This window comes from Lipophrys pholis (assembly GCF_963383615.2).
Source record: "Lipophrys pholis genome assembly, chromosome: 6".
Lineage (NCBI taxonomy): Eukaryota > Metazoa > Chordata > Actinopteri > Blenniiformes > Blenniidae > Lipophrys > Lipophrys pholis.
Window position 1 is genome coordinate 17,038,448 of NC_137629.1, and position 26,730 is coordinate 17,065,177.

General features: G+C 42.4%; 1 protein-coding gene across 1 annotated transcript in view; it reads left to right on the forward strand.

Annotated features, from left to right (window-relative positions):
• LOC308111217 (mitogen-activated protein kinase kinase kinase kinase 4-like) overlaps positions 1–26,730 on the forward strand; it is a 63,865-nt gene that overhangs the window by 18,719 nt on the left and 18,416 nt on the right. Inside the window, exons 4-18 of the mRNA XM_080466035.1 lie at positions 2,198–2,323; positions 2,498–2,608; positions 5,483–5,573; positions 5,665–5,795; positions 6,753–6,807; positions 6,905–6,983; positions 9,405–9,577; positions 13,051–13,123; positions 15,632–15,755; positions 16,428–16,544; positions 16,767–16,901; positions 19,577–19,642; positions 22,856–23,179; positions 23,968–24,102; positions 25,378–25,518. Coding sequence (XP_080322161.1) covers positions 2,198–2,323; positions 2,498–2,608; positions 5,483–5,573; positions 5,665–5,795; positions 6,753–6,807; positions 6,905–6,983; positions 9,405–9,577; positions 13,051–13,123; positions 15,632–15,755; positions 16,428–16,544; positions 16,767–16,901; positions 19,577–19,642; positions 22,856–23,179; positions 23,968–24,102; positions 25,378–25,518 — 1,881 coding nt within the window. The remainder of the gene's footprint in view (positions 1–2,197; positions 2,324–2,497; positions 2,609–5,482; positions 5,574–5,664; positions 5,796–6,752; positions 6,808–6,904; positions 6,984–9,404; positions 9,578–13,050; positions 13,124–15,631; positions 15,756–16,427; positions 16,545–16,766; positions 16,902–19,576; positions 19,643–22,855; positions 23,180–23,967; positions 24,103–25,377; positions 25,519–26,730) is intronic.

A 26,730-nucleotide genomic window follows, 5' to 3' on the forward strand; every position in this document is an offset into this window, starting at 1 on the left:
CTTTTAATATCTCGGCCAAAGTCTAAACAGGTTGAATGATATCTCAAATTTAAATAAAAACACAATAATTCACACTCATGAATCCCTATTTTAGAGACATTTTTGCATTGTGGACGAAAGAGTCTAGTAAAGGACGTAGGGCGTACCGGAAATGAAGTAGCAGAGCGGACCAATCCCTTCCGGTACAGCTGAACGATGTTAATGTGACGTGTCACCATCAATTGGCTTTTCCTTGAATAATGTCGGCCTTCAAGTCAAGACTGAGGGCGAATCAATAACCCAAGTTAGGCACAAATCTGTGTTGAAACAGGAAAGCAAAATCTACCCGTCTAAGGTGGGGGTGGGGAGAGAGACCTTCACACAGTACTGTAACCCTCGCAGAAAATCCCACATGAAATTACACAAACTTATTACAGCAATAGATTTAGATTGGAAACCTGCAAGTCGATGCACTCCAACTTTGTGTTTGCTCTCACAAATCTCATCACGGGCAAACAAAACAAGCAGGACCCTGTACATACACGTACACACACATGTCAGTCTGCGCTGTTGTTGGCTCTGTGTTCCTATATTGACGTTATTTACATGGATTATCTTGTTTCCAGGTTGGCATTAGGAGTAAAAACCTGACGGTTGCACTTCGGTTTTTACCAGCTTCGAGCTGATGACACTTCTGAACATCAAAAAAAAAAGAAAACTTTGTTTTATTTCCAAGTTTTTTCTTGACTTGAAACATTTTCTACACTTGCTGGTTTTCTTTGGTGGTTTTAGTTCTCTGGGTCTTGTGCGTTTCAAAAATCTTTCGCAGGAATTGCTTGGCTATTATCTGCCTCCTCACACACACACACACACACACAGAGTGCAGTTGCAGGCAGGAGGCTTTGTGTTTGAGATGGAGGTGAAAGGTCACCCTCTGACTTGTCATGTCCCCCCGTCCCGTCCCGAGGATTTAAAGGAGAGCAGCGACGGGGAGAATCTCTCAGTTGTTTCCTCTTTTCTGATTAACGGCTGCCCGCTGCTCCTCCGACTCTCCCCTCCTCTCCCACCACCTCCCGCTCTCCTCTTCACCTCCCGCGATCCTCGGGGCCGCCGGGTGGATTTAGGGGCTCCAGTGATTTGGAGGAGTCACAAGTCATTTCCAGGATTTATAGCGAGACAACAGAAAGCGACGCCGAGCGTTTCCTCTCCTCGGACTTTGTGTCCCGGCGTCTCGTAACAGCGACCAACCTCGGTTACTTTGTTGAAAAGCGGGAGCGGTTGAATTAAGGTCGGCTGGCGGGGTGAAGGGTCGTCCAGAGGTTATAAGACGGTCTGATTGGAAATGCTATCTGTCTGGATTTGGACGTGCTGCTCTTTGTGTGGACTCCCGTCGTGAAAGAAAGTTTGACAAAGTCCCACCTTAAAGCTTCTTTAGTTTATTTCTGAACTTATAGTGACGCTCATGTCCTCTGTATGACAAAATTTTGCTTTTTTACTCATTTATATTTATTTATTTTATTCACCAGTGTGTTTTCTATATATTTGATTCACATTTTAGTACTTTTGTTTGGTTTTTTTTTGTCATTTTTCAAATGTTCCTTTTCTCATATGCATTTTTTTTAATTTCTTTTAATGCTTTGCTCTGGTTCCTCACTGTTAATTGAGTGATTGAAAATAAAATACAAGTTAAAACCTAAAAGTTGTTGACGACTTATTACTTATTACTTTCCTCAAATTATTCCGTTTAAACTATTTTGTATTTTTTTTCCACATTAAAAAGAAACTTTATTGGTTGGAAATAAAGTTTAAAAAGTTTATGTCTGCAATTTATTTTGTATACTTTCAACTACTGGCACTTCTTTCTTTAAAAAAAAAAAAAGCATCTTAAACATAATTGATTTTTGTTTCAGTACTTCACATTCTAGTTTATATTTTGGACTTTATTCGCAACATTTTAAAAATAAATTCCAAATTTTATTTTTTGTATATCTAGCCAAAAACAAAGTCACATTCATGTTTGTGATGCTTCTTTCTTATTTATTTTGTTTAAAAATATTTATTTGTTAAAGTTCACATTGTATGTTTCTGAAAATGTTTTCATGTAATAAAAACAAATTAGGATTATAAAAAGCTCTTTAATCCAAGCCCACAGGTGTAATATATGTGGTCGGAGCAATCTGTATGTAAAGACTTTAATGTCTTTTGTTTTCTCATTCAGGAGGAAGAAGAGGAGATCAAGCTGGAGATCAACATGCTAAAAAGTTATTCTCACCACAGAAACATCGCGACTTATTACGGAGCCTTTATTAACAAAGGGCCTGCAGGACAGGACCACCAACTCTGGGTTTGTACATTCAAGACTACCTGCTTCAGTTCCACATTATCCCCTGTGCAGAACATCATGTGTTTCATTTTAAAAGCAGAAGACAGTGAGATTTACGCTCCTCCGGCCAGCAGCTGTGTGTGTCTAATCAACATTTTTCTACTTTTTTTTTTTTTTCCCGTTGTTTCCATGCAGTTAGTGATGGAGTACTGTGGCGCCGGCTCCGTGACTGACTTAGTGAAAAAGACTAAAGGAAACTGCTTGAAAGAGGACTGGATTGCCTACATCTGCCGAGAGGTGCTCAGGGTAAGATCAGTCAGAACACATGACTTCACAGTGGATTAAAACAGCTCCTCGTTTGATTGATCTGACCTCATTTCACTGATAATTGTGATAGTTTTCCTTCAATTGCTTGTGATCGCTACATTTTCCATTGAATGGGACGTACATAAGGCAGTATTGTTTTGAATGCGAGAGGAGCTGCCTGTTGAAGAGGTATTTTCACATTTTTGATGGGAATGTTATTTACAGTATGTCCTTGTGATTGTAGGCGTAACACAGCTCAGTCCTGCTTGGAGAATCTGCAAACAAAAATACCCGCAAACAGCTGCGTAATACAGCTTAGTGTTGTTTTACACAAAAGATCTTGGTGCGATATTGAAGAACAATCCTCCCACTAACAGCAGAATTTAGTCCGACTGGCCCACTTTGGACGGATGGGACCAATACAGCTACATTATTGAGAACAAAACTCTGATTACAACTATTTACGTTATTCGGTTTCTCACTATTCATGTAAAAGTTGAGAACGTGACTTTCGGCAGCTTGTTTAAGAAGGTAAACTTTACTACTTTACTGAAGTGAAACCGTATCAGGCCCGGTTTACAACATGCTTGAAACAACTTTTTGGAAAATGCTCTGACGCTGTCTCCGTGTCCATGGCAACGCAGAAAATTAAACTTTTTAAAAATGCTCCAATTCTGTCTGAGTGGAAATGAGGAAAGGTAACTTTGCTAAAACCCTCCCACTGCGAATGCGCACCACAGTTGTAGTCAAGCAGTCTGCACATGCACAAGTAGACGGACAATAACAACAATGTTTGCCTCCAGAGTGTCATCCCTCCCAGTTCGTATTCTCCTGGGACTTGTTTTTTTTTTTTTTTATAGTTAACAATCTCCGTAACAGTAACCCAAGTTGGTCGTCGCTCCATACAAATGTCCGTGTTCTCCCATTGTTAATGCTTCATGTGTGTGTGTGTGGTTTCATTACAAAAACATCCGACAGCACCCACTAGTGGCCCAACATAACACTACATCTGGCCCGGCATGCTTAACCACATCGTTTTTCAAAACATTGCTGTGACGACGTGAAACTTTTCTGAAATCAAACCGTGACAATGATGCGTTTTCACCTGAAACGTTGTGGAGTGAACGGGGGCCTTCGCTTACACATACGGTCAATTCTACTATTTTCAAAGAAAAAAACATTTAAAGTGGTGCAAATTCATCTTCTCATTTTGAAGAGACTTCATTGGAAAGTCAACAATATCTACACCTTATGGCCTTTCCATCCATGTGCATCAGTCTTGAATTATTAAAATACTTTAAAAAAAATGTTCGTACAATGAACAAGTCTATTGACAGTTACTCAGTTAGTTCATCAGTGTCCATGATGGACCCAGGATTTAAGCACTTCCTCATATTTAAGCCTCCAGTGACGTGGAACATTAAGCTTGACCGTACATTGCACTCATGGTTGGCCAGAATGGGACCAACATTCTCCTCCAATTAGCCAAAGGAAATGTCATTACGGTGACATAAGCAAATTAGCATGTAGGGATGAATTATTTTCAAGTGTTTTGCTCCAAAGTTATTAATATTTCTAGATGTAGCTCAACATGCTTCACACAGCACATTCCAACCATCTCACATGAACACACCACACAATAACTAATATCTGACAGCTATGACTACTCCACCCCCACTGCCACGGTGGCTTTTCCACTGAAACAGGAACCGAAACCAGAAAACTGTTTCAAATATGAAGAGAGACCAGATGCAGCATTCAACCCAGCCCGAGGAGTTCAAACTTTGTAGAAATCTGATTTAAAAGGAAGGAATGCAATAAATATAGCAATTATTAATATTAAAAAGAGAATATGATTTACCTAATGAGAATAATGAGAATAATGATAATAATTATTATTATTATTATTGATAGGAAGCAGTTCTGATGCTGGAATAAATAAACAAACAGCTAAATGGTTTTGTTAACCTGTACGTTAATTAATGAACAAGACACTAATGATTTGTTATTGGGTGTAGCTAAATGCCCTGCAGCTAATATCGCCTGCGCAGGAAATGAACCTTATTATGACCATCATTTCTGGCACGCAAAGACAATCAGTGCATGAAACAAGACACATCTTCACAAAGTGTCACAAGAGATCTCCTCCCTGGGGTGAAGGGTGTGTGTGTGTGTGTTTGTGAATATTGTGATTTCTGCTGCGCGGTGTCAGACTCAGAGCTGAATGAGTTACTGCTGTCATATGAGGAATTCACTGCTGCAGCATCATAGATTAGCCCCTGACACCCGCAGCACATAATCCATTTCTTTTTTTATCTGTGTGCTTGAAAGGCCTGTTTAGAGCGGTAAGATGCGGTGGTTATCATTCTGAGAGATCACAAGGTGATCTATGAATACACAAGCTTTAGATCAGCTGAAGTTGGGTGTTTCTGTCTTTTATCAGCCACAGACATTCGAAATCTTAAGAGACAAAGGTTCTTTGGATCGCGTCCAGTGTCCTCTGTGCTGCTGTCAGCCATGCTGTCTCCTCATTGTTTCACCATCGCAACACACACACACACACACACACACACACACACACACACACACACACACACACACACACACACACACACACACACACACACAGACGTCCACGGTGAAGTCATCGCCTGAATAAGGCCCACTTCCTCTGTTTATTTAACCTCCTTTGAAGAGTCTAACACACACGTCGAAGCCATGCGTCTTTGCCATGTTGAACATGTTGTTGGGGGGGGCGGGGGGGGGGGGGGGTGTCAAACCCTCACAACGCAGCTCTTCTTTCTGTGCTCGGTATTTATAGTGATGGCGGTCATCTGACTGTGTGAATGGACGTGTCTCTGTTTTGTCCTGCAGGGTCTTTCCCATCTCCACTCCCATCATGTGATCCACCGAGACATTAAGGGACAAAATGTTTTGCTCACTGAGAACGCCGAAGTCAAGCTTGGTATGACCCATGCGTTTCCCGCAGCACATCTACCGGCAGACACTCGGGTGCTTTCATACATGACCCTGTCCTACATTACCTTCCCTTCCAGTTGACTTCGGGGTCTCGGCTCAGCTGGATAAGACGATCGGGCGGAGGAACACTTTCATCGGTACGCCTTACTGGATGGCACCGGAGGTCATCGCCTGCGACGAGAACCCAGAAGCCACATACGACTACAGGGTACAGAACCAGCCAGAGGCTTTCTGCACAATGACATCACCCAATTCCCTTTACGTAAATAGTTAAGGCCCGGGTTTACACGACAACGCATCCTTTCAGAAAAGATGCGTTTTCCTTCGTTTCCACGGAGACATACGTAGTTTTTCAAAAAGTTCCACTTTGGGAGCTATTTTCAAAAGTGTCAGTCAAATGGTTCGCTCTCACAAACACTGGCCAAGTAACATTAAAAAGAAAAATTCATAATCCTATTCATTTTTCATCATGAGAAAAACTGACCTCATCGAAGTCAAAGACACAGTGCAGCTTTTACACCCCACAGAAATCCAATAAAAGGAATATTTTTCATAAATCTCACTTTTAATCATAAATACCCACGTCTCTACACAGTACTGGATGTTATTGTCATGAAAGGCCTCTTAGGGAAATTGAAAAGGGATATGGACACATTCAAATGATGAAAATTGACCATATAGTTTGTTAAATAATGATTGAAATTTTAATAAAATTATTACAAAAAAGGACATTTCTTCTGATAGTACTTTCTTCCTCTTCATGTATTAAATGCAGCCGAAAAACATGAAGAGACTTTAGTTGATACCTTATCAGCATCCATCAGGAGAAAATCACTGCCATTTGAAGGTCGTTTATGTCTCTTTTGCCAACTTCCTTCTAAAATTCCTTCCTGCTTGGAGATATAATTCATCACAGGAGCATCCTTGATTTGTTTGGTCCCCTGGAAGGTATTTTTTTTGCAACCCAGCACTTCTTCCAAAGGATTGTTTTCCCAAATGTAGTTTTCTGGTGAGTCCCGGATGACTGCTCTCACTCCCGCCCACTGTTTTGCTCTATGAAGGAGAAGAAGAGGCCGTCCAAAGTTAAAAGGAAATGACTTGAGCTCAAGCTAAGCCTGGTGTGCTCCCATTCTGAACCCCCTCTCGCTGTGTGTCCTGTTCTCAGAGTGACCTCTGGTCTTTGGGCATCACCGCGCTGGAGATGGCTGAAGGAGCGCCTCGTGAGTTAAACATCCCACTACACGTGAACACAGTCAGCTTGGGTTTGTTGTGTCTCTTCCCCCACTCGATTCCCTTCATCTCCCTTTCTTCTTCCAGCTCTGTGCGACATGCATCCGATGAGAGCGCTGTTTTTGATTCCTCGAAACCCTCCGCCCAAACTCAAATCCAGAAAATGGTGAGCCAGACACACACACACACACACACACACACACACACACACACACACACACACACACACACACACACACACACGCTTTGTTTAGTTTTTTTAAAACGGGGCTTTTAGGTGGTTTCATGCATCAGAACATCAGACAAAACACACTCCTGCACACTCAAATTCAAATCTCTCAAGCAGGGTTGCACCGGGGAACTTAAAAGAGACTTACTCGGCTTTCCAGTCACATTGTTTAGCATTGTGGTGTCAACAATTAAACTTTGCATGGTTTCTTTGAGGCAAAAGAGGCTTCCGACTGTTGTGAACACTCAGTTCAGACAAGCTGGTCACGGATTTCCTCATAAAATCATCGGTTTCAGTCTATAAAGTCATGAAACTGGTGTTAAGTTGCAAAATGGCAACGCAGTATGCCGACAGGATGGCAGGACAAAAATTATCGAGTGAAGACTGACTTCCTGGAAGCTGACCAATCAGAAGAAAACGGTCTTTTAGGGAGGAGTTAAGGGTCAAAGAAAAGATAAATGTGATATTGTTAAAGTGAGACATGAAAGTCCAGAGGACAAAAAAATAGAAACAGACTTTTTCTGTGTCACTCTTCTCTCCCGCTGCTCTTTATTTAAAACGAACAAGCCCCTCGGATTGATCTCCCCATTGAACTCAAGCTGTCTTCCATTCAGTATTAATGTGCTCACAGACATTGGTTCACAGATCAGCTTTTAATAGCTGGGACGGTGGGGGATACTTCATGGTACCTCCCGGCCGACACATATTCCTGCCCTGTTTTCTGTGGGCTCAGACTTTAAACACCACATCTCAGAGTTTAGGAGTGCCGCTGTCGGGACGGTTTGCGTTTGTAGTTCCTACGTTTGATCAAGAATTTGCTTCTTCGGGTGAGTCGGCCTGGAGTGGCAGATTATGATGATATTTCATGGGTAAAAGTTTGTTTCCGTCTCCTTAACAGTGGGGGTTTTTTTTGTGCTCAATGATTCACATGTTGCATTCATTTTCTGTGTTTTAAACTTGTGTGGTGCATGTTTGTTGATTTTGTGATTATAACCTGATCGTTAGTGTTGTAGTACCACATCTTTAAGGTCTCGGTCTTGGGATAATCTGGCCACGGTCTTGACAGGTTAGGGGATCTCGACTACAACACTACTGATCATGTTCCACAATAGAGATTATTTTATAGAAATAGACCTGCTATCTCCAGTTTCAGAGTTTTGTTAAACGTGTACAATGCTCTGACGTTCATCGTGAGTACGTCTTCAAATGAAACTGTTTCCTGTTTCCTGTTTGTCTGTGTGCGTTTTTGTGTGCGCGTGTGTGTGTGTGAAACTGCTGCTCAGTTGACGCATTTCACACACAAAGATTATTTATAGCCTGTCAATTTACCACAACATGCGGCGACACCTTTCCACATCTGAAATGAGTACGGCAATGTCAGTGTAAACAAACTAAGTTTAAGGATTTCTAGTTGTTTTTGTCTTTTTTTCGGAGGCTGTATTTCATGTTGCAGACAAATCAAGAAAAAGTGTTGCATGATGAGGCTAACCTCAAAGTTTAGGAGCTGCTTTGAGGAGAAATGTCAGGCGTGACACTGTGGTGAACATCAGCTCGATTTCTTTTTCTCCCTGAGCCTGGTGTCAAACTACCAGCAGTTGGTGTTTCTTGTTGGTGGACAGCACTGTCAGAAGCGGGCTGATCAGAATAAAGCGATGCTTTATAGTGAAAATGACTAGTTTTAGAATCCTTTTGAGGTGGAGATCATAGAAATAACCACAAACCCAAACCATTGCTCTGATGTTTAAAATAATCAATATCAGGAGGTGTGATCTCGAATCAGAAGATAGTTGGCTTGGCTTTGCAAAAGCCAGGTCTACAGTTTGAACGCCACTCATTTTACCAACGCGTCTTCTTTCAAAACAGCAACCTGCAAGACAATGAGCCTGGTGTCAAATTACACTTCGCTTTATTCCTTAGGTTAAGGGAGCTGAAATGATCATCTGCATCAAAGGCTAGTAAGTTGTTTTAAGATTGGGTGGCTGTATAATGAAAGGATTGAATTTAAAAAAAAAATCTACTCCACTGAACCTCCGTGACGAGCATACACCCCTGAAAATGATCCAATATAACATGTGATCTCCTTCTCATGACATTGACGAGATTTGTTTTGATTTCATGACAATAAAAATGTCGAAATGAGCATTGAGTGAGATCTTCTACCACTTTTTCTCCAAAATAATTTCAATATCTGGCAGTTCCACGCGCGACACACTGCTGGGGGCGATCGCAATGACTCAGACTTTGATGCAAACTGCATTTCTCTGCTTTGTGGATTCTTTTTATTTTACTGTTGTGGACATCATACATGTTGTAAGGACTGTGGTTCTAAATAAATAAACGTGTCCGTGTTCCTTCCAGGTCGAAGCGGTTCCTGACGTTCATGGACAGCTGTTTGATCAAGAACCACCTCCACCGACCCACCACCGAGGCCCTGCTGAGACACGCCTTCATCAGAGACCTGGCCAACGAGAGGCAAGTCCGCATCATGCTCAAGGACCACCTGGACCGGACCCGGAAGAAGCGAGAGAAAGGTGAGAAGACATGGACCATCAGTGCTCAGGGACAAAAGGATGGATTTGTTTTGAATGGCCAATAATGTCTCAGGTCCTTTCACGAATGAACGGACTCAAGATTTCACCAGAGTGAGTGTTTCTTTCAATATACTGCGTTAGTAGAGTACGAAAACACTTCAGAGACTGACTGAATTGTGATGAATGATGTTTCCATCCGCTGTGCATTCGTGCAAATTCATATTGGCAGAATTTTAATTGTGACAGAAAAGTGCCATTAATCTCAGTTAATTCACAAAAATGATTCATTTCAATGTCTGAATCAACTCTAGATTAGGACGTGTGGCGGGGCTGTTAAATACATTTTAGTTCGGGGGCCACAAACAACCGATTTTCATCTTGAGTGGGTAAAATAGAGCAGCAGTAATCTTTCAATTGAAACTTTAAAGTTTTTCTTTGCTGTGGCGCAGAGTTTTCTTTGAAATATTACAATTTGCTAGATTGGAGTGTCTTGCGGGCCTTTGGACTTTATGCTTGACGCCCCTGCTCGATAGGTTGTTTTTTTTTAGCTCGATCCCGATGCGCACATTTGTGTAGTGAAGATGTGATTCCTCAAGGTTAAATATGGCGAGAAGTAACAGGAACTACAGGGAGTGAAGGGGGGGATCCTCGGGACGGTACACGGCTGACCTTTTCTTTCCTCCCCGGCTACACTCACTGGAGACTGAGTCACACGGCAGAATGAAAAAAAGGAAGGAGGGGAATTTAAAGTATGGAGAGCAAAATATGGGAATAACTCATCCTCATTCCGACTGTGGACGAGCTGCTCATCCTGAACGTGGTGTGCCAATATGAGGAGTCAGACAGCGGAGGGCGGGGTAGGGTGGGGTGTGGTGTGGTGTGGGGGGGTATTTATGACTCCGCTCTTCTTTTGTTCTCACGCTGAATCTCAGACGGCGTAAGAAGTGCTCATCTGTGGGGTTTATTCTCCCCCATTCAGAAAGAGAGACGGTGATAACAGGAAGGAATCGGAGAGAAAGAGAGAAACCGAGACGGAGCCGAGGGGAAGGGAGGCGGAAACAGAACCACCATCTGGTTCTAATCTTCTCTTAGCTTATAAAAACACACTAATGACTGCTCTACTTTCTGCATGCAGCGTGTTTAAGAGCGTGTCTTTCTTTCCTTGTACGCCTCAGAGTGTCTGTTTGCTCCTTTACAGTAAAAACAAGATATATATATATATGTAAAAAAAAAAAAAAAAAAAATGCAGGTTTGTATTAACACATATGGGAAAGACAGCAGAAAGAAAGCAGCACTCCAGATGTGTCATTTTCAGCTCACCCAGGACAAAGATGCTTTTTGTTATGGAAAGCGGAAGATATTTAAAAATAATAAATGAAAATAGCCCAAACTGCCCCACTTCTCAGTGAGTACATGTCCAAACTGCCCCTCCCTCTTCTTCTGCAGCAGCTTTGGCTCAAACAGACACAACATGAGCCAAATGTGACATCACAAAAACATGGATGGGATTTCCTCCTCCTTCTTCTCCTTTTTCTTTCTTTTTTTTTTTTTTTTTTTTAAACCTGACCTCCTTCTTCGTTCTGCTCGGAGTGAACACACCTGTGTTGTGTTACCTTCCAGCTTGTTAAGGGCGACATATGGTGCATCCACTCGACGTTTGGCGTGAGCCCGGGCTTCTTTTTCACGCCATATGTCGGCCAAATGTTGTTGTGCAAATGCTGGACAAGCCCATCTTCATGAGTTTTAATGTGGCGTCCCCAGTCAACACTGCGTAACAAAAGACTGTTTCAATACTTATCAGCTGTCAAACATCTGGCTTCAAAACTCTGCTGGATCAGACTCAGAATGTATATATATTTAAAAAAATAATAATTGTTTGGCGGCCTTTGAGAAATGCGTGCAGCTTTTTATGGGAAGTAAAACGTATATTTGCTGACTAGTACAGTATCTCCATTGTGCAAGGAAGGTATTCTCAGATGAGCCAAACCAACAGTAACAAATTAAAAGCACAAAATCGTTAAACATCTGTATAATCATCAGACAATTCCCTCCAGAGAACCCCTCCACTGCGCAGGAATTACTTCAAAATGTGCATTTCACATATACACACACACACACACACACAAGCCAGAACATTAGATACACCTAGCCAGTAACAGGTTGGACCTTTCACAATCAGAACTGTATTCAGTCTGAAGCCCCGTTTACAGGACAACATTTTCAAGTGAAAAAATTAAAAAGTCTGCAGGTGCCTCTTTGGTGTCCCTTTACATGACGATGGTGCTCACAGCCACGGAAATAACAACTTTTTGAAAATAGCTCACAAGGTTGAACTTTTTGAAAATGCTCCGACTCCATCTCTGAGGAAAACAGGTGAAAACGCTGCCACAGTAAACAGTTCTGCACAGCCTCGGTCGAGCTTTTGATGTGTCGATGTGCCAGATTTATCGGTTCAACATCCAGGATGTGAATCCCCTCTTCTGCTACATCTCAAAGTTGCTCTTTTGAACTGAAATCTGAAGACTATGGAGGCCTTTTGAGACGATTCGAGCTTTGTGATGTGGCTATTCATCAGAAGATGGTCGAAAAGAGGTCAGCAACAGGTAGACCAAGGAGTCTAAACAGTCCTCAGTGGATTTCGGGGTCTAAAGTTTGCCAAAAAATGATCTCCAACACCATTACACCACCGGCCTGATCCACTAATGCAAGGCAGGTTTACTCCCGTTTCCGAGACTTGCTTTTGATAAAGACGGAAGAGCGTCATTGAAACATGTCAAAGGTATGTTTTATAAACCTCCTTGCATGAAAGGAAGAAAATCAAAAATGCCTACACACAAATGAGCTTTCATTGTACCATTGACTAAATCCATGTTAAGACATGAATATTCACTAATATTTATGAGAGTACTCATTTGAGAATCCCACTCTGAGCTGGTTTCCTTCCATGTCCTTCTCTCTTCCCACGTACGAGTCTTTTCGTGGAGGATAACGTTACGAGGCGTTACTGCTCTCCAGGCATGCTACTGTATAAAAAAGATCCCTTCTCCACAAAAGAGGACCGTCAATTACTTTACTGTCGAGCAACTTTGCCCACTGTACTTCTATGTGGTTACGATAATGAGAAAATTACCACCGGCGGTACATGATGAAAGGTGGAGATGGCGGGCATGCAGGAATTTTTAATGAAACGGCGGCGGGAACACGCGATCGTTCCCACCACAGTGCTGACACATCAGAGACGTTCACCCCAGAGCACCACCCATGACCACAGCTCATTCCCGAGAGCCCCGCTCGGGTCATTTTACAGGAGGCAACAAGAGACACTGTGAATGTGGGAGACTTGACTTCACATGACAAGATTGTTCCAAATAAAACTGTAGCGCACGTTTTATTTCGCCGTGATCTCATACTATTATTATTAATGATATCCAATCAAAGACTAACATTCCCTCGTGTGTTTCTCTCTTCTCCAGAGGGTCCAGAGTATGAGTACAGCGGCAGTGAGGAAGAGGATGATGAGGTTACAGAAGAAGAAGGGGAGCCAAGGTAAAACTCTCAATTCCACCAGGCACTGTTATTGTTGATTGGTTCAATCAGGAAAAAAAGACGGCGCATTGACTGCTGCACGCCTTCATATATACAATAAATGCACATTTTAACTCCACAAGCAGTGAAAAACTCTTCATGAACACAAATGATGCCTGTTTATTGTACAGTGCAGCACCTAATAATAGATCTACTAATAGCTGTCAGCTCTAATCGGACACAGGCATCGGTTGAATTGCAATGACAACCTGTGTTGGGAAAGTTCAGTTTCTACATGAACGAGTTCAAAGTTCAGTTCACAAATTTTAAAATGAACTATTTCAGTTCATAGTTCTAAATTCACAGTTCCAAAAATGAACTAGTTCATAGTTCTATTTTTTTCTTCAATATGTTGCTTTGAGCTCTTACCCTCAGAATACTGGCATTTCCCCATTGTTGTCACCCATTCAGTCCACACTAGTAGCAGCTGCAGCTCCCCACCCCGACAATATGTTCTCAAAAACATGCTGCTTGAATGGTCTTTTTGAATGAGGAATTGATAAAAACAAAACGGACAGTCGTCCTTAAGGTCCAAAGGAAAATATACCAGGCAGGTTCTACAAAGAAATTACAACTTAAAATAGTAAAACTCTCAAGGAATTTTTTAGTTACTCACACATACCTTGAAAGGCCAGCCGGGTTCAATGTGACGTCTCAGGTTTGATGTTGACGTTGTTGAGTTGCTTCTTGAAACCCAGCAGGCAAAGTTTAGACATAATAGTAAGATTTTTCCCACCTGGATCATCACTGACTTTTTCATAAAATTATTTTAAGTACCGTGATTTCCGGAATATTGAGCTTTCCGGAATATAAGCTGCACCCACCAAATTTAAAAAGGAAAAAAAGAAAAAGACATTTCGGATGCACCTGAACGCATCACCCAAATATCAGCAGCATGAAGCTCTTTAACCCTTTAAAAGCCGAGCCGTCCGCCGCAGGGTTCAAAGAATGTTTAAAAAAAAAAAAAAAGTAGCGGCTTATCGTCCGGAAAGTACGGTAACCATACGAAGATGAAGTATTAATGGTGGAAGCAGAGCCTAAGGTAGTTCTGCTGTCTTCTATTTGTTTTTGCCGCGATGCTTCGCAATTCGATGACGTAGACGGCGGTGCGACTCCGTGTTGACTGCTGTTGCCAGATTGGCTGTTTTCCCTCTACATGATAAGGCCCGTTTACGGTGAGCTTTAGCCGGGTTTTAGACTGGGAGGCTCAGGAATCTGGCACCCTCTTAAACAACGTTGAACTGTGAGAGCGCCGTTCACAAACGCCAGAATGAGCGCCGCTCACAGTGACGTTCATCAGACAGAAATACAGAACGCTCAGTTCACGTTCACTGAACTCGTTCAGGCGCAGCACTGATGACAACCTTCACCCACAAATATATCCACATTGCTTCGCTCGGTTTTACTTAATACCCTGCCATGTAGAAATGCCACCAATCTTCGTGCCATCAGCTTCTGCTTTCTATTGCAAAAAAGTTAGATACGTTTACAAATATCATCTGATGAAGTCACTGTTGGTCGACATAACATCCTGACTATTGCCAATTCCTGTTTGATTTAACGTGGTGGGGAGCTATACTCCACCACTTCCTTTGTTCAGTATTTGTTCCTCAAGTGATCTGCGTGTCGCAAAACTGTGCCCTGCTTTATTTGCTCAGGCTTTAAGCTTTTACCCTTACTGGGGAGCACTGTTAGCAGCAAGAGACAACGTGTTCTAGTAAAGACGGAAAACTTTTATGTCTGTTTACATGACATCGTGCTCGGAGTCACTGAAAACGCAAACTTTTGAATACTGCTCCCAAGGTGGAACTTTTCAAAAACGCGCCGAGCTTGTCTCCGTGGAAACAAGGGGGAAAACACAACTTTTTGAAAATGCTCCATCTCCATGGAAACGGGGGGGGGAAAACACAACTTTTTGAAAATGCTCCATCTCCATGGAAACGGGAGGAAAAACACAACTTTTTGAAAGTATTCCAACTTTGTCTCTGTGGAAACGAGGGAAAACGCACCTTTTTTAAAGTGCTCCAACTTCGTCTCCATGGAAACGGGGGGGGTGAAATTTTTGGAAAATGTTCCAACTCCAGTACGACTCTCTGTGTCATACCTGAAGCTAAAAATTACGTTTTAATTGTTGAATATCAATTTATTAACCAAAAATGTATATCAAACTTGTCTAAAATCCAATCATCAGGTGTTTTTCATAGTCACAGTATTGTGCATGTTGTGTAATTTACCTTAATTTGGCTGTATAAGCACGAATCAGACACATCGCTGATGCCTCTGAGACGTGTGTGTGTGTGCGTGCGGACAGACGTGTCTCTGTCTCTGTCCCTGGATGTCAAACAGCAGATGGCACTCCGACCTGAGCTCTGGTTCCCAGGACAAGCTGAAAGTCTGCATTTATGTAACCGTGCCATCTCTCTCCCCACTCTCCCCTCTCTCCCCACTCTCCCCGTCCGGCTCATCCAGCTCCATTGTGAACGTTCCCGGGGAATGGACGCTGAGACGGGAGTTTCTTCGCCTGCAGACGGAGGGTCGCGGCGGGGGCAAAGAGGGGGGCCACGGAGGAGGCGGGGGGCAGCAGAGGCAACAGGTGGGTTTAACGATTACATTTATTTTCATTTTGAAGTAATACAGAAAAGAGTGCGTCTCCTTTATTAGTTCATCATCTGTTGAGCTGTAAAGCCTTTTTAATGTGCGCGGTTCAAACATCTCACTTGTCTAGATTTGTTGCTTTTTCTTTTGCACGTGCACGGCAGTACATTGAGAGTCTTTGTATTGCGACACAACGGGAACACCCAACATGGGTGATATTCAGCGATAATGTAAATAACTGTTTGGATTAACCTCAACTGGCATGATTATTTGTTGCAGTCACGGTGGTAATTATGGGTAAAAGTGTCAGTACTGAGAGCATTAGTAATAAAGGTCACAGCGATGAGATGTCAGTGTTAATTAACTCTGTCATGACTGGATCAATTTTGGTTTTATAGATGTAGAATTGACAAACAATGTTGATGATGGTGCATGTTATACATATGTGGGGAACTTTCTGTGTGATTAGATGTATTCGTGGAGGTCATGGAGGTCACCACATGACTGAAGAGTCCACATTCCAATGTCTGTCAGGGCTGACAAAGTATTAATATAAGTACACCAAACAAAATAGCTGGCTTCTTTGGGTTCGTTTGTGAGGGATATTCAATAGTCTGAATGATTTTCTTTCCTTCCACTCACCTGTAATGTCTTTTGATTTGTCTCTCAGGCGATCCAGCAGCACCGGCAGCAGCTGGCTGAGCAGGAGCGCTACAAGCAGCAGCTCCTGGCCGACAGACAGAAGAGGATCCAGCAGCAGCAAGAGCAGCGGCAGAAGTTCGAGGATGTGAGTGCTGTCTGATCTCCTCAATGTTTCCTCCGCACTGGCGGATGTGTGAGTGGGTAAAGAGGGAATGAGGACAATTACTAGAAGGTAGAATGTGTTGAATTCATCACTGTTACTGGACAAATAGACCTTGTAGCTGCAGAGCTCTGCTCAGGTTTCAACGGGCTTCAGGAAGCACATGGCTCCGTGTGTTTGACTGAACTTTGTGTTCTCTGTTTCCAGCAGCAGAGGCAGCATCTGACGGACTGCGCCTTTCAGTGGGCGGAGCTCCAGGAGATCGTCTTGGGGGAGGAGTCTGATCTCCATGACAACCGGATCCGGCTGGATGAGAGGAACAGGAGGTGTGACAGGAGACAGGTAAACATGCTCCAACATCTTATTACATGGAACACCGAGTTACAGTTTTCTTTTTCTTTTTCTTTTTCTTTTTGTGTAAATCTCAAGGCTCCGTCTTACATCTGATGTGTTTGTGAGTTTCTTACTGCTGCACTTCCCCACCGGGCTCCCACACAGTGTTTGATTATTAATGTAAGGGTGCAGGGTACACACGCTTTTTTGCTGAAACGGAACCAGGAACCAGCAGTGTGTCTCTTTGAGTTTATCAAAGTCTCGCAGCAGGATCCTTGTGTCAAGTGTCCAAATCAAGGCAATTATGACAATATTTACTCACCTTACTTGATGAACTCCAACATCCAGCTGATTTAAAAACACAGAATATTCTTTAAAGATCTGTGTGTGTGTGTGTGTGTGTGTGTGTGTGTGTGTGTGTGTGTGTGTGTGTGTGTGTGTGTGTGTGTGTGTGTGTGTGTGTGTGTGTGTGTGTGTGTGTGTGTGTGTGTGTGTGTGTGTGAGTGTGTGTGTGTGTTTGTGTGTGTGTGTGTGTGCCAGGTCTGATCCATATTAAATGCTGCAGTAGGTTAACGTATCAGCCGGTTGTGAGCTCCAGGTGTTTCTGATGCGCCGCGGTTGCGCCTGTCAGCCTCCGTCGTCCCGGTGATAAAAACTCCCACCCCCCAAAGGCAGCGCAGCCTTCTGAGGGCAAATCAGTGAAGCCGTTGATGACGAGCAGCAGGAGATGAAACTTCCTGACCCGCTGATACGTTTCCATCCACTGGAATCTTCTGGAAGTGTCGGATTCTTTTAACCGTCTTCTCTGGACTTTTACACGAGGCGGCGCTGACATCTCCAGGAATGAAATATGCATGAAAGACGAGGCTGTGCGCACTCTATAGAAAGTTTTCTTAATCAGTCGGCGATTGAGAAGTTTCCGCGACCCTTCATTTTGATCTTTTAATCCAGATTTAAATGAGAAAGTCCTTTGCTTCACGCAAAGTTGTCATAACAATACCTCTCACCTTGTTAAAACTTAATACGCTGCGACACGTAAATCTGCGAGGAGCCACCTTTTCACCGATCTCAGGCATTTTAAATATAGACACATCGCTCTTCTCATTACTTTAGAAATTAATTTCTTGGCCATTAATTTTAACGTGCACTTCATGAATCTATTCTCCACTCCGGTGACTTTCAGTAGGTGTATCTTAGGGCTGCAGAGCAGATTGGTGACTGCGACCTCTTCCTACTGTAGGTACTCCAACGCCCTGATTATTAGCGGGTCTAGTTTCAGCATGTGTGTATTTGACGCGTTGTGTGTGTGTGTGTGTGTGTGTGTGTGTGTGTGTGTGTGTGTGTGTGTGTGTGTGTGTGTGTGTGTGTGTGTGTGTGTGTGTGTGTGTGTGTGTGTGTGTGTGTGTGTGTGTGTGTGTGTGTATTTGACGCGTCGTGTGTGTGTGTGTGTGTGTGTGTGTATTTGACGCGTCGTGTGTGTGTGTGTGTGTGTGTGTGTGTGTGTGTGTGTGTGTGTGTGTGTGTGTGTGTGTGTGTGTGTGTGTGTATTTGACGCGTCGTGTGTGTGTGTGTGTGTGTGTGTGTGTGTGTGTGTGTGTGTGTGTGTGTGTGTGTGTGTGTGTGTGTGTGTGTGTGTGTGTGATCTGTGTGTATTACACTGGTGAGCTTCACAATGTGATGCTTGGTTAAGCTTTAATGCATGGGCTTGCAACTGTGCGACAGGGTGTCACGTCTCGTGTTAACTCGCCGTGCATCCAGTCAGGTTGTACTGTGATTGTTTCTGCGAGGCTGCAACGTCTCAAACAGAGGAGGGATCACATGACTGCGGCGTTTCACTTCTTCACAACGGACGGGTGAAATCAGAGCTGAGACCAAGAAAGGGGGTCCAGTGGGTAGATCGCCTTCATTTTTCCATTGATGCATCTGGAAATGGGAAAATGGGAAAATGCAACTTTTCTGGAACACTGTTCTTGTGCAACATTTCAAAAAAGTGTTTTTCCACGGAGACTGAATCAGGGCATTTAAATACTTTTTTTTTTAAAAAGACACCTTGGGAATCGTTTTCAAAAAGTTGTATTTTCAGTTGCCCAGAACAACATTGTCATGCAAAAGGACACATAAAACATGAGAAAATCTTGGATGAAACAAATTATTTTGCCGGTAGATTATGTCTGCACATGTTCACCTTTGAACATTTCTATTTCTTGTCCAAACCACAGAACCAGTGTGATTGAGTGTTGAGCTTCACTGTGTGTGTGACCCTTCATGTTCACAACACAATTCAAACCAGTGGTTCAAATATACAAATTGAGTAGATGCAAGTACCCGCTGCAAATATTAAACATACATATACATAGTTTGGATTTTTATTTTATTTTTTACTTTCGAGGAGAATTTGAAAATGAGGTCATGATTAAATATTCAGAGTTGAGGGCGCTGGCTAAAAGCTCCGTGCCATCTTGCACACGCTGAATATTTCAGTTCCCACATCTCAGAGTTTTCCCCAAGACCTGAGTATACCCCAATTAAAGTGTGTGTGTGTGTGTGTGTGTGTGTGTGTGTGTGTGTGTGTGTGTGTGTGTGTGTGTGTGTGTGTGTGTGTGTGTGTGTGTGTGTGTGTGTGTGTGTGTGTGTGTGTGTGTGTGTGTGTGTGTGTGTGTGTGTGTGTGTGTGTGTGTGTGCAGGAGCAGACCAGCAGACAGCACAGTGCTGATTTGTCAGTGAGGCCTCTGGACTCGGCAGCAGAGCAGGTAACAGACCTTTGTTCATTCCTTCTTTCTTTCTTTCTTTCCTCCATGTTCCATGAAGCAGGTTAGATTTATTCTGAAAGGTTCTGCAGAGTGAGCAGATCAATGCTTTTTACCACAGATTTGAAGGAGGGACCATTTCTTTTATTTTCTCTCTTTATTCTATACACTATATTCTATATCTTTCATTTTCTTCTATAATATTTTTTTTCTTTTTATATCTTTCTTTCATACAGTCTTTCATTCATTTACATTTTTACATTTCCTTCATTTCTGTATTTTATTTATTTTTCATTTTATTTTTCATTTCTCTTTTTTATGTATTTCCTTCTTTTTGATAAAAGAATTTGTATTTGCTATATTTCTTTTTTCAGTTTTCTTTCTTTTTTCTTTTTCTTTGTTTTATTATTTGTTTCTATTTTGTTCTCTCATTTTATATTTAATATTATTATTATTTTTTTTAAATAATTCTTTCATTATTTCTTCCATTCTTTTTTCTTTCATTCATTCATTCTTTCTTTTATTTTTCTTTCTTTCATTCTTTCCTTAAGTTTTGTCTCAAAAATTTCTTTCATTCTTAAACATTTTGTTCCTTTTTTTTTCTCATTCGTTCATCCTGTTACTTTTCTAATTTCTCTCTTACGTCTATAAACGACGTTAAACTCTGCAGTGAAACTGAATTATATATTTCATGGTTTGATTTTACCTTTCACCTCTTTGGAGCTTTAGGATTTTCTAATTGAGACTTTACCTGCAGTTGTTGGACATTTGACTCTTTAAAAGTTGCAGAAAAATAAACATCTATTAATCTTCACACTAAAATCATTTGAGTGAAGAAAGATCAGGAGCGTTTGACTCTTCACCATCTCTCATCCACCCATCATGGCTTCTCTTTCATTCGCTCTTTCCCTCCTTTGGAGGAACTCCTCAGCTCAGCCTGCTCTCTCCCAGAGTGTCTGTGACTCTCGTCTTGCTGTTCATTGACAATGTGCTCGTTTTTAAAGCCGCTCATGTGACTGTGAACACGGAGCCTCGTCTCAGAAACAAATCGAAGCTGTTCTGGGAGGACAAATATGTTGAGTATTTGTGATACACATTGGTCCTGTCATTCATGGAGAAAAGTTGCATTAAGTCCGGCGGTGGTTTCCAATCTGGCAGCAGAAATCTCATGTCAAGACACTATTGTGCTCGTGCAAGATTAATAGAAATCTCAGTTTGTATATGAATAAGTTAGTGTGTGAGGGTTGCTGATGAGTGGAAATGTTTCGCTTTACGTAGCAGCAGGGGGCTCTATTCACACTCTCACCAAGGTTTCTTAATGGTTCTCATTTGCATTGAAAGATAAATGACAAGTCGAACAAACTAAGTTGTTCAAAACTGTATTAATAAATTTACCTTTATTTCACGACAATGAATCTGTTCGAAAAGGATTTTCTAAATGTTCAAGTTATGTTTGTAATTAAAGCTATTTTCTTAAAAATCCTTCCAAATGTTATCGTTTCGGCCATTTTAAAAGAGATAAAGCCGATAATGTAATAACATGCCTATGGTATAATAAAGTATTTGATCTATTATTGTGATAACATTTTGCCAATAATCCTATAAAGTCGTTAACTTAGTAATTAGAAAAATATTGTCGCGCCAGCAAGGTGATAAATGAACGCCTGAAACTTATATTCAATAGATAATAGTATATATCTAATATATAAAGTAGTTAAAACATAAAAGCCAATCCTCCACACAAGATTAAAAAACACAATATAATATACTTTTAAAGGAAGACATAACATTTGTTACACTTTATTAATGCAGTTTGATTAAGTGCAATAAAGTGCATTTGCTCAAAAGATACGTTTTGTTTTCATACGTAACATAATATAGTAACAAGTTAAAGTGTAAGATTATAACTAAAACTAGGTGAACGAGGTCTTCATAGTGACCTACTGGTGGTCCTCGCTCTAAACCCTTGGGTTTATTGCTTCCCTCCAGCAATCAAATAGAATATCTGCTCTTTCTTTTCTGTATAAATCACAGCCATAACATTTAATATATCTATAGATGTGTTTTGTTTGATTTTATTTAGCCGTCCTCAGCTGAGTCTGAATTCCACAGCATGGCCCAAATACATTTCTATAATCTATCACACTTGTTTAGAGTGGTCTCAGAGCTAATATCAGAGATTTGACGGTGAATATAGCCGCGAGCTTTCAGATGTGTGAGTTTCTTGTTTACCTGGACTTTTTATTGCCTTTTATTGCCTCTTTCTCCTCCTAAGTTTGTGCTTGGGAATGAATTCCTGCTGTGTGTGGAAGTCTGACGGTCAGCGCTGAGCTGCTGTCTGTCTGATGAATGCGCTCATGAAAACCTCTTTTTTTGTGTTTCTCCAATATTTCTATTTAAGACACTCGACTGGATCAAACCTGTTGATATTTTCATGCTACAAGTAAATTCAAACCGTTTTCTGTCGGAATTGACTCGCTAAAAATATTAATAACTCTGGTGAGATTTTTTACAGTACAATTCAATTAGAGTATATTAATATATCAGGTAATAAAGGAAATACATTAAGACAACATCGTTAAGAGAGGCATCAAATGGAGAATGAATGAATGAAGACTTTATTAAGAGAAAGATCATTTCAAAAGATGACATTATTCAATAAAGATCAAAACATCATCAAGCGTCTTACTGAAATCACATTTAATTTAATTTAATTACATTTTTTAAATTCCTCATGTCTTTAGGCTTATTTAGGAAATTTCATATGTTTTGATAAAACATAATTGTGATTATTGACAGTCTTGTCTTGCTTTCAGTTATTTTTAAAAAATTTTTTTACTGTGTTCACATATTCCACATCCCGTATATCTTCCTCAAAAAGCATCAACATCCTATTTGGATACAGTAGAGATCTACGTTACATTAAAACATGGCTAACACTATTTTAATTTGAAAGACATACTTTTATTTTTGTAAAACAGCGTTTGATATAACTTTGATTCTATCAGTCAAGATGTGAGCTGAGATATACAGAGACCTAACGGGTTAGTGTGTAATGGGAACAAAAGACGCCACAGGTGTTTCCTGGGTTTTGGAGACTTTTGATTTATTACTTCTATGAAGGTTTAATCTGCTGCTTACATGTTCGTTGCACCTCCAGGCTCCGTCAATCTTTGTCTTTGTGTGTCTCGTGTGCTTTTCATGTCGGCTATGCAGAGACTCGCCGCTCAAAACCAGCAGTTTCAGCTCAAACCCCAGCGGCCCCAGCCTCAGCCCTCAGCCCCCCAGCAGCATCAGCCCCCGGCGGGTAGGAGGTCCCACCGCACCCTCCCCAAAGACCAAACCCAGCTCCTGTCGCTGCAGCATGACCACAGGCAGAGGGAGAGAGAGAGGGAGAGGCTGAGGCAGAGAGACAGCCCCAGGACGACAGTCCACAAGCTGACAGTGAACAGTGGGAGTATTTCTGCTGCTGCTGCTGCTGCTGCTGCTGCTGCCGCTGCCTCCTCCCCCTGCCGCCCCCCAAACAGCCAGCGCTCAGCGGTAAACCCCGCCTCCCCGTCTGCCTCGACCTCTTCTGCTTCATGTTGTCGGTTTTTTATGTCGAGCTCATCTCCTCCCATCCTTGTGTACGTTGATCCAATTGTTGAACTCAGAAGTCACCATCATCTGAAGTTATTTTCTTACTGCCTACTGAATTGTACAAGATTATCCCAGGATTTCCTTATATGGGCGTCTGCTTGAGCTATAGCTAACCTCAGGAGGCAGGATGAGTCCGATGTCAAATTACAAACGTGTATCTTGACTCAGCTCGGTGCAGATTTCAGCCTATTAGAAATGATCTCATCTGATTAAGCTACAGTACGCTCATTACAGTTACAGGAGGAGTCAGGTGTCAAATTACCAAACTCATGGGTCATGTTGCCAGGTTTAATGCTATTGAATAAGTTGATGAATCCCAGCTTGTTAGATTACTTTGTAAGGTCGTCAGGTTGAGCTTTAGGCCACGATCAGAATGATCCAGGTGTCAAATTACGGACTAACACTGACAGATCTTGATATAAGTTCCAATCTGTGAATCTAATTCTCCGTAAAAACCCGATTTAACCTGATTTAAAAGCTCAATTTGAATTGTGTGTTGGATAGACAAAGTGGATTTTCATTCATCTAAATGGAGCCAACACCAAACTGTCAGCCACTGTTTCATAGCATCTCGAACTCAGCCCACCATGCTGAGAGAATTACACTCATTCTAACCTTGTTTGAATTTCCTGCATCGATCGAGTGCACAGAGGCAGAAAATGAGACTCTCCTGTGTTTTCATGTTTCAGATGGAGCTCCAGGAGACAAACTTAGCCCGGCTGCTGCTGGCGGCTGGTCTGCCCAGCCCGATGCACTCCAGGCTGGGCTCTGGAAGCAGCTCCAGTCCGTGCACCCCGGCCATGCAGAGAGCTCAGTTCAGCCAGGTGAGGATGCTCACACAGCATGTACTCATTGAGTCCCACTTCCCTCTTCCAGAGTCGTGGAGGTGCTTTAATTGTGCACACAGTTGCTGTGGTATTGTAGAGCTGCCGTGACAGTCTGATTGGTTCTCTCGTTAAGTTCAGAAAGATGCTCTATAGTCCCTCTGGTCCATCTTCAGAGGAAACTGTGGGTGACACGTCCCAGTAGGTTAAATACATGAGCTTCTTGAGAAGTCAAGCTGGGGAATTTCGGAAATATTCATTATAATCGATTGTTTCGTCGCTGATCGATGCAGAATTGTCCTCATCCACATCGCGATGCATCATAGAAATTATTAAATTTAACACTCCTCATGTTGATATATATTATTTGTACGTTAAACATTAGTAATATGTTCAATTTGTTAATGATATTACTACATAATAAGCTGCACGGTGGCGCAGTGGTTGGTGGTCTCGCTCTCACAGCGAGAAGGTCGTGGGTGGTGGAGTTTGCATGTTCTCCGGTTTCCCCCACAATCCAAAGAAACATGCACCGTGGATCCCTGAGCGAGACCCCCGGCCTCCACCTCCTCCCCCTGAGCACTGCTCTGCCTGGCCCATGGGCCAATTCTGTGAAGAAATTTCCCCAAGGGGATTATTAAAGTACGATCTTTCTTCTAATATCGTCAAAACTGAAGTCACTTTGTGTCGCTCACAGATTCAAATGTGTGGCTTCAATTGTCTGGTACTCGAGGCTCCAAACAAATGGTGTGTGCCTGTGGTGAAGGAATGCACAGTGTATGGAGGGGGCGTGGCCTCAGGAGCCCTGCAGTCAGCTCTGTGCTTTTGATTGAGAAATGACATAGATGTTCTGCATGAAATCTGGTTGTTTTAGTCCGGATGATGCTGTATGATATTTTCCCTAACTGTATTTAAGTTCCTTATTAAGAGCCAAACATCAATTTAGTATATTCCTGGTTCATTCCTATTTATTCCCATGCAAAGTTTTCCAACTTTGAAAATGACCCTGGTCGTGGATAAGTTATGAAATGTCTTCCAAATCATGAGACCAAGTCCAGTTGGCCTGATCTGAGTTGCGTTGAGATTCCAGCCGACAGTAACAAGTACCGAGGTCTCTCAGTCAGGGGTCACTTACAACGCCTCAACACAACCCCAGGTCTCAGAAATGACCCTTTGTGTGTTTGTTTGTTTGGTTGTCTGTTTGTTTGTTTGTTTGTTTGTTTGTTTGTTTGTTTGTTTGTTTGTTTGTTTGTTTGTTTGTTTTCCTTCCACCAGAATGCCAACCTCCGCTCGAGTCGAGATGTCCCTCACAGCAGCTCCATGTCGGACATGGTGCTGTCCCCCCTGTCCCCGTTCTCCCCCCTCTCCCCGACTGACAGCGTCTTCTTCGACCCCGCGGACGCCGCCCCGCCCAAAGTGAGTTTCACCTCCAACCGAAAGGAGAACTTGTTAGTTGCCGTGCCAGTCACAGGATGTAGGCGGAGTCACGTGAGCTCTCGTCCTCCGGTCATGCCAAACTCAGGAAGTGGTGCGCTCAGCACGAGGTTGGTATGATGTGTGTGTGTGTGTGTGTGTGTGTGTGAGTGAGAGGGCAGAAGCTGCGCGTTAACACAGATACATTACCAAGTGGCCTTAACTGGAAACACCTTTACCACAAACACACCTCTCATGCACTCTCTCCCGCGAACGTGAAGCGTTTTCCCATAGACGCCCAATGCAGCGAGGTGAGAACCATATGGAGTTGATAAAAAGCCTTAATAAGTACTCCAGAGTGAGGAGGGGAGCCTAATAAAGCTGTCTGTGTGCTGCGTTATGTTGTTGAGCGAACAGGAGGCCATATGGAGCAGTTAATAACTCAGTGCTCTCCCTTCCAGTGTGCTGGAGACTTTAAGGGGAACAAACACACTTGGGCGTGACGGCGCCAACGGACTCGAGCTAAAACAAACCGGAGCGCCGGAAAAGCTGGGACCATGCGTAGGAACGCCATTAACAACAGATCATTTATGTGCAAGTTGTTTTAACATCTGATTAAAGAAAGAATAGGCGCTTAATGTAGATTATTTATTTAAAATGCCTTTTCTGAACGTTTTTTTTTTATTGAATCTTTCTAGACATGGCAAAACATACACAAAATACAGATACATCCAAAAAAATATGATCTATAAGATATGATCATACACACACATAATGAGTGAAGATCACACAAAGTGTGTGTGTGTGTGTGTGTGTGTGTGTGTGTGTGTGTGTGTGTGTGTGTGTGTGTGTGTGTGTGTGTGTGTGTGTGTGTGTGTGTGTGTGTGTGTGTGTGTGTGTGTGTGTGTGTCCAGATGCAGGATGTGGGCACCTTGTCAGAGGGATGATGGGTATTCCCACAGCTCTCTTCCTGCTCTGCCGGGTGTGTCTTCCTCTCTGCCGTCTGTGTGTGGCGACCCAGGAGATGAGAGTTCATCCCAGAATCACGTGTTCAAAAAGCACAATGCTTCGCGGTCCTCACGCACATTTATCTTTCACAACCGCTCGAATGCGCGGATGGGAAAAGTTCATGGAAGAGAGGTGACGTGACGTGAAAGCACCGATGTACTATCGGCTCTCATTAGATTCTCAGTGGTGCTTTTCTCTCCGCGGTTT